This window comes from Plectropomus leopardus, chromosome 12 (genome assembly GCF_026936395.1).
Source record: "Plectropomus leopardus strain MGB_pleo_1.0 chromosome 12, ASM2693639v1, whole genome shotgun sequence".
NCBI lineage: Eukaryota > Metazoa > Chordata > Actinopteri > Perciformes > Serranidae > Plectropomus > Plectropomus leopardus.
In genome coordinates, this window is record NC_142187.1 from 30,958,915 (window position 1) to 30,972,595 (window position 13,681).

General features: G+C 38.7%; 1 protein-coding gene across 1 annotated transcript in view; it reads left to right on the forward strand.

The window, feature by feature from the left end:
- Positions 1 to 12,474, forward strand: part of LOC121951540 (protein APCDD1-like) — a 28,970-nt gene extending 16,496 nt beyond the window's left edge. Inside the window, exons 4-5 of the mRNA XM_042497905.2 lie at positions 9,618 to 9,939; positions 11,498 to 12,474. Coding sequence (XP_042353839.1) covers positions 9,618 to 9,939; positions 11,498 to 11,961 — 786 coding nt within the window. The 3' untranslated portion in view covers positions 11,962 to 12,474. The remainder of the gene's footprint in view (positions 1 to 9,617; positions 9,940 to 11,497) is intronic.
- The last annotated feature ends 1,207 nt before the right edge of the window (positions 12,475 to 13,681 follow it).

Sequence of the window (13,681 nt, forward strand, 5' to 3'; positions counted from 1 at the left end):
GAGGCTCAGGAGCTCCTCACCCTCTGAGCAGAGGATGAGATCAGCCGCCATGTAACAAGGACGGTAAATGATCAATATTGCCATGTTAATGCCAGTGTTATTGTTGTTTTTGTATGTTATATGTCACACTAGAGGCTGATGCTGTTGTGTTGAATGTCATGTTTGGGGCTTCGGCAGTACGTAATATTTATTACTGTCATACATTCCTGAAATTTGACTGAACGTTATCTTCCCCTCTGACTGTGCTGCTTTCAGCTTTTCAGACTAATAAATACACAATAGAAGATAAAAGTATTCCAGCTACACCTGTTAGGAAGATATATTAATATTTGATTGATATCTTGATATGAGAGTAGATATCCTCTTACAATTTGGATATCATAACATCATAACTGTCATCGTTTCCAGGTTTTAAAGGCTTCATTACAGTAAACTGATGCAATTTTCTGAACTTACCAGAATGTTGTAGCTGTTCTGTTACACATATTTACCCCAAAATCAAATCAAATCATAAATCTCTGTCAATAGTTTGTGAAAGCACCAATAGTCAGCTCTACAATATTGTTGCAGTAAAGATATTGGCATTCGGTCACAAACTGTGTGTGAGTCCACCGTGGTCTGTAGTTCTCGTCAGTGTTAACCTGTTGAGTGTTGAACACAGACTTACCTGAATTGGTCGCTCGTGCAGCCAACAGAATGAAAATTATTCCCGTCCGCTGCGTTTTGTGTTTGTTGGAATGCACGACCAAGCCGGAGGTAGAGTTTTGTTTTTGGTCCCGAGCACGCAGCTCGGTGGAGAACCTCTGCTGAACTCCCACTGTGTCGACCCTCCACACAGCAAAGACCACACACACCAGAGAGAGCATGAACTGACCTTAAGAACAGTGCTCTTTTAAGAGGGTTCATCTCAAGCATGGCCTACAAGGAGACCAGTACAAAATGATGTTTCAGCTAAGTCTTTGTTTATGAGGCATCAGAGTGGTGGTCTGATCAAAATTCATTTCTGTCATTGACATTCAATCTGAAATGCTCTGTGGCACTAAAGTCCACCTGCCTGCAGCAACAAACCGCCCTCTAAGACTTATTCAGATACTGTTAGATCCAAATCTGATGTCGGATCAGCGTGTATGTCAACAGTCTTTCCCTTTGACACTAAACATTTGCACTGGTAGAAACCAGAAACTATGTCCAAACTGACTTCATCTCCCAAATCTAACGACAAGAAAGAGCCCTTTCTTCCCTCCGCTGAGCTTAGGGGATGTAATTTCTCTATTTACACTGCTGAACAGCAGTTTCCCCGCCGGGTGAAACCCTAGAGTGATGTTTTCACTGTCACCCTCTACAGAGATTACAACGAAATCCTGTTCGGGTCCGCTGTCTAAATAAACATCCATTTGTAGGGGGATGATGGAGCTTGGTGTTGCTGATCAGAATGTAAACAGAGTGTGCAGTGAGGATCTGTGATCAGAGCAGCTCCCCCGTGGTGCTGTAATGACCAGAGCTGCTCTCTTTAAGCCCCTCCGGCCCACAGAGGCGCAATGTGAAACCCGGCCTATCTCTGGGAGCGATCAACATGTGGTATTCCTAGAATTTGGAATCATGCGGCCATATGAATTATTCCAGCGAGCGCATACCAGGTCTGATTTCATGCATGCCTGAGGCTCAAATCAAAGTGTTGCATGTGCTCTATTTCGCCCCAGTCTTTCCTGAGTGAGGGGGAAGTGAGGCCGTGATTCACTTCAAGGTGCACTTTCAAAGCACCTAACATAATTACAGCATCGCCTAAAAGGGTCAGGTTTTGTTTTTACTTGCCAAGTTTTTAAAGATCAGTTTTACTGCTGCCACCCAAATATAATGGAGGTGAACCGAGTTCTGATTGTGGCGTTTACAGAACTGAAATGTAAAATCTCTTTTCAGAAACCCCAACTTCTTATTCATTGTTTCTTAAGACATCATGCTGTTGCCATTTTGTTAAAATTGATTAACAATATATAACGGTTAAATAACTATTGCTCTTTTTTACACAGAGATCCCGTGATAGGGCCAAAACAAAGTCCAGTCATCATATCACACCAGTTTTGCTTTTTCCCACAGAAACAACTGCAGCATCATGCTGCTCCGGTGTATGATTTTAGATAACACACCGGCATCCGAGGTGTGACGGTTGTGATACGTAGCAAAATTACCTCAGCCTCTTATGTGACATATAATATAAGTGACAGGCAGCCCTTTGTAAATATATTGATTATAATGATGACTCTCAGTGACTGAACTGGCTGTTTGAAAAAGAGACATTTAAGTTAGCAACTTATTTGGAGAAAGCCCAGGACATGAGGAAGGAAGCATTATTATTATTATTATTATTATTATTATTGTTATTATTATTATTATTATTATTATTATTGTTATTATTATTATTATTGCTTTATTTATTTTGTATTAATTTTATTATTATTATTTTGATTTTTTTTCTCTTTTCTTTGTAAAATTTTGCATCTGTTTTGGGTTTTATTCAGGGTTTTTTGCCAGCAATACTGGAAGCTATCTTCATGTAATGAAACATGTAATATGGACTATTGTGCATCTTGTTGCAAAGGTGTCATATAATCCCATGAGGGATGGGCCACTAGATGGCATGACACTGAAATAAAAGCATTCATTCATTCATATAATCTATAACAATGGCATATAATGACAATAATCGTTTACCATCTCTGTTATATGGTGGCTGATCTTGTCCTCTGCTCAGAGGGTCACACTGCCTGTATGAGCAGTGTGTATGTGTTGTGGAACTTTTTTTTTTTTGGCGGTTTTAGAGGGGTTAGAGTAGCCACACTTCCCACAAAAGCAGCCCTGCTCAGGTGTGGTTCAGCTGCTGTTCAGGCTGTGTGATGCGCAGGGTTTCAGAAAAAAAAATGGACAAAACAATATAGAAAAAATTATCCTTTGATAATTGTTTTGACATTATACCACCTTTAATTACAGATTCAATCACCCCTTTTACAGTGCCTGTTCAAGACAGGAATATTGTGTCGTTTTACTGCCTCACCGTTCTGTATATAAAATACTACAGCAGAAAGGGTGGACAGAATCGTCTTACACAAGATGTGTATAAGAAATAAAGCCAGATGTGACTATGGGTGGGGCGGGTGTGATGTCATGACGATGTGTTATGCTTGCAACCAACTGCAGGAGATTTAAAAAGCAGCAAGCAGCACTAAGTGGCTAGCTCAAAGAAGAAGAGCAGCCGTTGTAAATGTCTGCAATTTGGGAAAACAATGAGATTTGGAAGCTCCTTACCCTCTTAGCGGAGTACGAGAAAAGCTGCCATGTAACAGGGATGGTAAATTATTGTTATTGCCATGTTAATGCTATTGTTATTGTTTAGAAAGTGCTGCTGATGCACACTTTATATGTCATACTAGAGGTGGTAGCTGTTGTGTTAAACGTTGAGCCTCTGTTGCTTCCACAATGCCAGCATGCTATCTATAATAATCTATAATGGCCCGGTTGTTTGGTTCTGTGTAAAACTGCAAAGGCAAAATAAAGAAGGGGCTTATGATCTCTTTTTAAAAAAGGCTGTTGTCTCCCCAATGTTTGACGTTCCAGTTGCTGTTCTTTTTCTTAAAGTCTAATGTGAACTGCTTCTAGCTGCTTTATAAATGTCCCGGCGGTGGGTTTGCGTGCATAACATATCGTCAAATGTTAAACCTGCACAGTCCTTCCGGCTGTCCCTTTCACACAGACCGATTCTGCACTGTAGCTACCTCCACTGCCCGCTTAAAGGCAAGATAACGCTTGTCCCCCCATTCCACATTTGTACTTTTTACACAGAACAGCGAGGTGAAATAAGGTGACGTTCCCACCTTGAATATGCAGTGTTAAAGGGGCTGATGTTTAGTGTGAAAGTAGTTTCTTGTCGTGATAAACTCAGAATTAATTCTCTCTCTCATCAACATAGTTTTGTATGTGATTTGACCCTTTAAGTGTTTTATTATACTTCTATAATAATACAAGGCTTGATTATAAGCATTTTCTCTAGACATCGTTACAAATTTTACAACTTTGGTCAGTTTTGGGCCTCATTGGTCATCAGCTCTGCACATACAGTCAATTAGGTTTTATATTCTATACTTTTCTGGTGGTCTGAAATACTTCGCTCCATTCTACACAAAAAGCATTAAATCTGACCATCTCTTGAGGTCATAATGGCTTCTTTTGGGGATTTTTTTATTGCCATGGTGACTATCCAATCCATTAATCTTGAGCGGTATACCCAGAGCTGGTCCCAGTCCAGAACATTTGCTGGTGCCAGCATGTTCATTTGTGGTTATTGGGTGGATCTCAGCAGTGATGCAAGAGCAGGGCAGCAGACTTTGTTTTCGAAATTTGTTTCTAATCTGTTTTCTCCATTTTCTGTCGCCTGGTTCTCTGCTGCGTCACCGAGGCACAGTATCGACCACTTGATAATGATGATTGTTAGGAGGGGATCTGTGTTTTTATGTCGTTGCTGTTCGTAAAGTGTTTCGGTGGTTATCCTGTTTGAGCACGTATCCTTCGTGCAGAGACTAATTTGTTCTGCTTTCCTGAGTTTGGTTTATGTTTAGTTGTCTCTTGCTACTTGTTTGTGAGCCTGTAAGCCTTTGAAATACTTTTAAAACTTGTGCAATGAAGCCACAAAGACTGAGATAAGACTCTTATTATGAATTCCTGGGACGTCGTCTCACAGGAGAGATGCTGGTCTTGCTTTCTGGTCTTCCTCTAAGGATGCCAACATAGAAATAAATATGGGTGTAGTAACTATGATATAACCAAGAGGCGTTTTAAAGCCTGACGTGGTTTCTGTTCCTCGTAAAATGTTTGCTTCTGGACATCATCTCCCCCTGAAGTATGGCGGTAATCCCCAAAATGCCCAAATGAAAGATGGCTGCCAAACAAAGTGAGATTCAGTTCTAATTCTGCTCCTTGTGCTGTGGTTTGGATTGTAGCTCATTTGTACGTCAATTCAGACAAATTTAGCTGCCAAACATAGTGGTAAAAAATATAATGGATGAATATAATTCATATGAAGCAAAGGCAGTAATATCATTCCTCATTTCCTATTTTCTCTTCAGTTCCAGTCAGGGTATAAAGTGCTCTGCTTCAGCGTGAAGAGCCAACAATTTATTGAAGCACAAGCTTGAACAAGTTGGACATTGTATGTTGTGGCAAAGACATTTGCAACAATGTGTTTTTTTTCTGTTTAAATTGTGCAAAAGTTTACTGCGAGCAGCTTGTCCGGGCTTTTACGCATTCAAATTGAGATTAGTTTATTATAGCATCACTTTCTTTTATTGGATGGTAATCAAATGTAAAAAATCTGAAAACATTCACTAGTTCTTAGTTCCTGGTGGTGAATACTTAGTTTTACATTTCCGTTTTTATGCCTCTGCGCCAACCATAGCCGTGGCTGTCGACATTATGTTTTTGGGTGGTGCACATAGGCTGCCCCCACTTACCCCCGCTATGCTGAAGTGAGGTTAAAATATCCGGGATACGAGCGTTTCTATCTTGTGAGGGTGCAGGAGCCCTGTGATTTCCGCAGTGGTGGAGTTCCCGCCCAAATAACAATCTGACCAATCGCGAGCAGCTGCATTGAATGCGAATGCGGCTATCTGTTTTCTCCTTGTTTCCATTCTTTGCTGTTGAAGTGAGATTAAACAGACTCGACTCTCTTCGTCATCCCTGCACAATATCTCATGAAAACCTTGAGGGAATTTCTTCAGATTTGGCACAAATGTCCACTTGGACTAAAAAAATGAACTGATCAGATTTTGATGGTGGAGGTCAAAGTCAATTTGACCTCGTATCCGTCTCATTCTCATGAATGCAAGCCTCTGAGGGACTTTTTCGGTACCCCAGAGGTCCTGTCTCATGCCACGAGTCAGAACCAAGACGGCAGGGCTTCTTTTGAGCGGACTTGGCTCTGACCTGTCGAGACATGGACACGGCAGCTCTCGAGGTGTTCTGTGGTGTCTGGCACCAGGGTGTTGGCAGCAGAGCCATTGAGTTCTTTTGTTGCAATTTTGGGGCCTCCATGGATAAGACTTGATGGGATTGGGATCTTGGAGCTTTGAAGGCCAATTTGACGCCTTGTGCTTTTAATCACATTGCCTGGGTTGTTCCTGGACAGCTTTTTGCGGTGTGGAAGAACTCATTGTCCTGTTTGGGCTCTGCCATTGGGCAGTGTTGTTGCTATAAGGGGGCGTATTTGGTGTGCAACAGTGTTTAGAGTTTGGTGCGTATCAGGTGACACACACATTAATGCCAGGACCAAAGCTTTTCCAGCAGAACATTGCATTGTAATGACATGATCAATATTATACTCTTCTCCTGTCAGTGGTTTAAATGTTGTGACTGATCTGTGTATTTATGTGTAAATGCAGGAAATAGATGTCTCTCCCTCTTGTGAATCCTTGCTTGCACTATTTATTGCCTTAGATGAGCAATAGTATCCGCAGAGGGAAGATGTGTTCATACTCGGGCCAGTTTTCCAGCTCAGACAGGCTGTCTGTGTTTTATGGGCTCAGAGTTTCTGCAGATCTGGAACATGTTTTCCCACACCTGCTGCAGAAACTCCCCCACCTTCTGCTCATGTTCTTGTATCCACATATATGTTAAAATATATTTTCCTCTCTGCACACTGTATTTATTTCTTTTTTCCCCCCGCTACGTATATATTTCTTACTCGTACGCACACACACACAGATGCAAAAGTGTAGTAAAAATACACACGGGGCTATATTCAAGGGAGGCCTCCCCTCCAGTCGTCCCATTAACCTCTCACTCTTAGGCGGTTGTGGAGCTGCAGTGGGATTATCTCATCTGTAGGATGTAGTGATACTCCTGTTTTTTCTCCGTCTTTCAGCATTTCTTTTTCATTTTTTTCTTACTTGCTATAAATCTCATGCGGACGTAATGTTGTCTGGGAAAAGAGTGATTGGGTTTGGGAGGTTAGGTCTTAAATTTTGACCACCCTCAAATAACAAAAACTCCACCGCCTCCCTGGAGTTTAGTCTTTGGAAGAGATTTTGTCCGTCTTTTCTGCAGCCAGAGCGCCACAGCTGTCCCGTTTGTGGATATTCCGATCACACGCCGCCCCGAGGCTTCGCTAAACCAGATATGATATAAATTTAACACGATTAACCCTTTGAAAACCTTGGAAAATTGACTTGATTTCTTTCAAAAAAGAAGAAAGAAGAAATTACCCAAAAATCAGCAAGAAATTAGAATAAAGTTAGAAAATTACATTAAAATAAGAACTTCAAACTAGGAAATGACCTGAAAAAATGCTGAATTTATAAAATTATTCTGTAGCTTAATTTTAAATATTAAATTTTCATAATAACAAATTTAGCTTTTCCCTAGCCTTTTTCATTTTTTTTTTCCTAGACATTTTTCCCTAGCTTTTTAAAAATAATTTTGTAAATCAACAACTTCTTTCATTCAATTTGTGGCACAATTTTTTGCTTATTGACTTTATTCATATGTTTTTGAAATAATTTGCACCAAATTTCTGTGTTTAAAGGCTTAAATGCTCACGAAAGGCATCTGAAAGCAGCAAAAGAAAAGTGATATCGCTCCAGATTTCAAAGGGTTAATGGTCATTTTTGGACTTTTTTGTCTGTATGAGGGTGAATAAGGGAAACCCTGCTGTTGTTTGTAAGTAGCATGAAAGCTCAGCTCGCCGTTTGCTGTGTGACTTCCTGTTGTCATGGCTGTAGTTCGACCAGACATCTGTCTTAAACGCTGAAATGATGTGATCACCCTGAGAAAATGCTGGAACATTGTCCGGCTTCCAGCACTCGAGAGATTCAGACCGAAGGAAATAGTTTTTCCTCCTTCACCTCTGAACAAATGCCAGAGGTCCTTTATGTGGATTTCACGATACAATATTCTGATGATGGATTAAAAAAGCTTTCAGCGCTGACAGATTTCATATGACTGGATTTTATCAGTGGGAACTTTTGCTCAGAGCTTGTAAACACTTCACAGCCTCAACAGCTGATTTATTTTATCATGTGAAAGGTCACTAAATTGGGATTTTGTGAGCTTATGTGTAAAAATTACTTAGCACAGGGCTGTTTATTGGAGCCCAACTATATTAACAAATATGACCTTATTGCAGGCATAAAAAAGAATATTTGTTGGCCAATGTGCTAAGACATTTTTAAGTTTTTTGTATTGTTTAGGTAATTTAAAAACTGTCTCCTGAGCATGTATTTGTTCATAGGGAGCACTCACAAGTTTATTTTCACCTGTAAAGTGCCCTTTTCTTGTTTATTTAACTACTTTGGTGAAAATGTAAGTATAATTTGTAAAGTATAGCATTTAGTATTTTTGTTTTCCTCTCATCTTTAGTGCTATTTATCAGTCTGGATTGTTTTGGTGTGAGTGTTGGAGATATCTGCTGTAGAGATGTCTGCCTTCTCTCCAATATAATGGAACTAGATGGCACTTAAAAAATACATTCATAAAACTCAACAGCAATGTTTATTTCCAAAAACCATGAAACTTTTAATACACCAGGCAAATTTATCACCGTGCAAAAGGAATTGTGCATCTAGTCAAAGTTGGAGTATCACAATATAAATTAGAATAGACAGTAGATGCATGTTTCCTGTGATTTCGCCAACAATCTTGACTGATAAATAACACCACAGGTAAGAGGAAAACAGGGTTCCCACACATTTTCATGGACAAAATTTCAAAACTTTTCCATGACTTTAAAGCGGCCCATAATATTTCTTTTTCCTGCCACATTTTCCTGGCGTTATTGAGAAATACCTTGCTTGTTCCAGGTTTTTCATGACCATGGAAACCCTGGGAAAACTATCAAGATTGATAAAGGGGTGAACTGCCCCTTTTATGTAAAAAAAAAAATACTGCAAATCTAACCAACAGCAGTACCAGACTCAAAGATCCAGTATCAGTTTGGCTCAGTAGCTTGCAAAGAAAAATCTCACAGGTGTGCAAATAAAAAAATCTGCTGAGAACTTAAACCAGATTCAATCATCAGCATTTAAACCACAACATGTAGAAATCTTTTTTTTTGTGATGATAACATATTTGATAATAGTGATATGGGTATTATCAAGGAGATTTCCAATGTGAGCTGGTGGCTGAGTGGTTAAAGCTGTTGCCACTTTAATGATCTCTGTGTCTTTGCCACAGTGGCCTCAGGTTCAAATCCCGCTTGATCCTCTTCTGGATGTTGTCCTCTCTCTCTTCCTTTTACACTTTTGATCTGTCCTATCTAATAAAGGCTAAAATGCCAAAAAATAATCTTTAAAAACATAAAATAAATTCCAAATCTCACCGACGGTGGTTTAAATGAAAGAAATCTGCTCATGTTTCACTAATGCTTCTACTTAAAAAAATCTAACAAAACCTCATAAATGTTATATTTTCTAAGAAAGCATTACATCATCGGATTAAGTCATTGCGTTGTTTGTTTGTTTGTATTCGTTTTTCATATTGGTAGTCGTTTGTTTTCATTCCTCTAGGTTTTACTTCATAGATTTTGTTGTGTTTGTATGTTTAACTCGGCTCACTTTTCCCTTCCCGTTTGTTCCCAGAACCACGACCACGGCTGCATCGCCTGTCGCATCATCTATCGCTCCGATGAGTTTCACCCTCCCATCCTGCCGCCGCGGGCCGACCTGACCGTCGGGCTGTACGGTCAGTGGGTGAGCCAGCGCTGTGAAGTTCGCCCCGAGGTCCTCTTCCTCACCCGTCACTTCATCTTCCATGATAACAACCACACCTGGGAGGGCCACTACTACCACTACTCAGACCCCGTCTGCAAACACCCCACCTTCACCATCTACGCCCGCGGACGCTACAGCCGGGGGCTTCACTCCACCCGCGTCATGGGCGGGACAGACTTTGTCTTTAAAGGTAACTGGTTATTTTCTTCAAAACTGACTAGAAAACTAAATCTTCCCTCTTATTTTACTGCCTGTAACTTCATTCAGTGAATGCAAATATTTGTTAGCGTGTTGACAGTGTGACACAGACTTCAGGCTCTGTCACACATTTTGTGGTTGTTGCTGTTTCAAAGCACCGTGCTTTTCATCTGAGTTTCTATTTGCAGCATTTCCAACAAAACCGTATCATAGAGCGAGGAGAGCACTGGAGTTTACATTAAGATAAACCTTTATTCATTCACAGAGAAGAAATTCAGGTATTTCATCAGCACAAAGACAGACATAGCTGCAGCTAAAAAGAGAAGGTAAAAACATAAAAAACAAGAAATACAAAACAAAATTAGAATAGATATTATTTTATATATTATAAAAAATAGTAGTGGAGAAAAAAACTGAAAAACAGTCATACTGTGACTTCTCAAGACAAAAGTTACAAAAGTCAGCGTAACATGTCCAAAAAAGTCATGGTATGCCATGTCGAAAAAATTGTTGAAAAAGTCACAGTGCAGTATGTCCAAACATGTTATATTATGCTGAAAAAGAATGTTTAGTTTATAGTATAGTTGATAAAAAACAATGTAATTTAATTTAGGTTAAAAAATGCCATAGTATAACAAGTCAAAATGTATAATATGTCGTATAAATAAATAAATGTCATCGTAAGGCATGCCTAAAAGAATGTTTTAAAAACTGTCATAGAGTATATTTAAAAAATGTCACGGAAAATGTCGAAAAAAATTCGTTGTATAGTATCTCAAAAAATGTCATAGTCTAGCATGTTGATAACGCACCAAAAGTCATAATATAAGATGTCCAAAAAAGTAAAAAAAAAAAAAACTCACAGTATAGTAAACTGAGAAAAACTCAACTCAACCCAGAAAAGTCATAGTATAGCATGCTGAAAAAAATTCATAGTATGTCACAAAAAATCTATAGTATAGTATGTCGAAAAATGTAATATTATAGCATGTTGAAAAAAGTCATGGTATAATGTGTCGGGGGGAAAAAATGTTTTAAAAAAGTCATATTATAGTACCTCAAAAAAAAACTCAGTATAGTCAAAAAAAGTTAGATAGCATGTTGAAAAAAAGTCAAAAAAGACATTTTAAATTTTTTTTTGAAAATGTCATAGTTTAGTATGTCAAAAAATTCATAACATGCATGTCCAAAAAACAAAGTCAAAAAAGTCATATTAAAGCATGTCCAAAAACAATTAGTATGAGACATAGTATAAGATGTCAATAAAAACATTTTAAAAAAGTCATAGTATAGCATGTTGGAAAAACCTCAGAAAAGTCATAGTGTACCATGTTGAAGGAAAAAAAGCCCAAAAAGTCATTGTATAGCATGTTAAATATGTCATAACAAACGTCAAAAAAGTCTTAGTATATTATGTCGAAAAACGTCATAGTATATAAAAGTCATAGTAGAGTATGTCAAATTTTCATCTTGAAAAATACCTTCATATAACGTCAAATACTTCGTAGTAAGAATCCGTTGGCGCTCGTCTCTTGTTTTGTCTCCTCCAGTGAACCACATGAGAGTGACGCCCATGGACTTTGCCACCACGTCCCTCCTGAACGTCTTCAACGGTAACGAGTGTGGAGTGCAGGGTTCCTGGCAGGTCGGGGTGGAACAGGACGTCACTTTGACCAACGGCTGTGTTGCACTGGGCATCCGGCTCCCCCACACAGAGTACGAGCTTTTCCGCATGGAACAGGATGCACACGGCCGTTACCTGCTCTACAACGGCCAGCGTCCCAGCGACGGCTCCAGCCCAGACCGACCCGAGAAGCGGGCCACCTCCTACCAGATGCCCCTGGTGCAGTGTTCAGCGAGCAGCCAGCCGTCCGAGTACAGCAGAGCGGACGACATCGACAGGCCTCTTCTGCGCCACAATGACGTCACAGGATGGCACCGAGGCAGCCAGCAACACATCACTGTGGCTTTTGTCTCATTTATCACGTCTCTTTTTTTTTGTTTTTCTACATAAAGACGCAACAGGACGAGAGTGTGGATTACAAGAGCAAATATAAACTTCCCTGATGTCAAAGAGGATGAAAACTGGTGCCCCTGATCCTCTGGACTCCTTCCCAGGTACCAAAGACACTGCTGCACCACAGAAACTTTAGCACTTTAGAGTGGAACCAAAGACCAACCTTTCTGTGTTTCCACATATATACAAAGATTATATATCCACACAGACCTGAGACTATGTTTTATACAGCGTATTTACCTACAGTTACCAAGGCATTTCTTGCTACTGCAAAAAGACAATTTTTCTATGATTAACTCTTGACAATAAGCACCCTGTCTCGAAGAGACGTGCTTGTGGATAGTGACTGTTTACAGTAAAAGGGAACTTTGAATACTAATATAACAGCAATTTCTTTAAATATCGCCTTACATAACAACAAACTCAGGAGCTGTTTTCTGTCATCTATTCCACATTAAGATCATGATGCTATTTTGGATACAATAAAAGTCAAATTCCATGCATTTTAAAGAGACATTTTTATTCCTCATTTTAGTGGCTATTTTGAAATTATGTCATATGTAAATTGGGAAACAGCACTTAAAAAAATAAAATAAAAATCACCATACAAATTGGAATTGTCTCAAAAACTCAAAAATTGTGAAAAAACTGTAAAAAAAACTGTAAAATTTGCTAGAGAAAATTTAAATAGCAAAAATCAGCTATTTTGGCAGTCAGTGCAAGAATTAACTGTTTAAACACAATAGTTTGGTAATTTCGGTAAAGAGGCAATAAAGTAAGGACGTTTGGGAACTTACTAGCAAACTAACAAACCAAAACTTCAATATGGAGCATAATCACAGCATACTGTAAAAAACTTTCTTATAGCTAGTTAACTGTTGTTCAGTGTACGCAGACTTGAACCTGTGTTGGACATCAAGAAATCTCTTTTTTAAGATTAAAGGTTTGTTAATTAATTTTGATCAATTGCGGTTTTTAAAGCAATAATTTGTTGCATACTTACCTCTTTGTAAGTTAAAAACCACACATGCACACTTATATCCCGACAAAAATCACATTCTATGATGTTTAAGTCATTTTTAACATAAATTTAAATTGAGTTTTTCAGTAGAACTAATTATGCTATAAAATAGAATCCAAACTATACTGTGATGTTTTGGGGTCATTTTTGAGGACGTGCTATACTATTACATTTTGGTGCCATTTTGGGATATTTTTGACAACATACTGTACTATGACCTTTTTGGCCTTTTTATTCTACATGCTATATTATGAAGTTTTGGGCCTTTTTTTCAACATGCTAAACTATGACGCGTCTCTACAAGCTATAATAAGTCCTTTTCAGCCATTTCTTTGACAGGTCAAAAATTGTAATTTTTCGACATACTGTACTATGACGTTTTTGGCCACTTTTTGCTTGTTCTAATTCAAAGTAAAACAAACAAAAGCAAACAAAAATTGAACCCCAATCAAGAAGCCCCAAGAAAAAGATTAACTTGATTGCAGTAAATCAGAAAACTTCAGGCAATCTAAGTTAAAACTTTGGAAGTGAAAATTTTGAATCAAATCTATAATATAGATTTAGGCCTAAAGTTAAATGAAACAGTAAACCATTTAAAGTGCGACGATTAAAATGTTTACTAACCAAGCTCTACCAGATCAGTGTCACAAACGTACAGAAAAGTATATAAAGCATTACGATCACTAAGTGAAAATA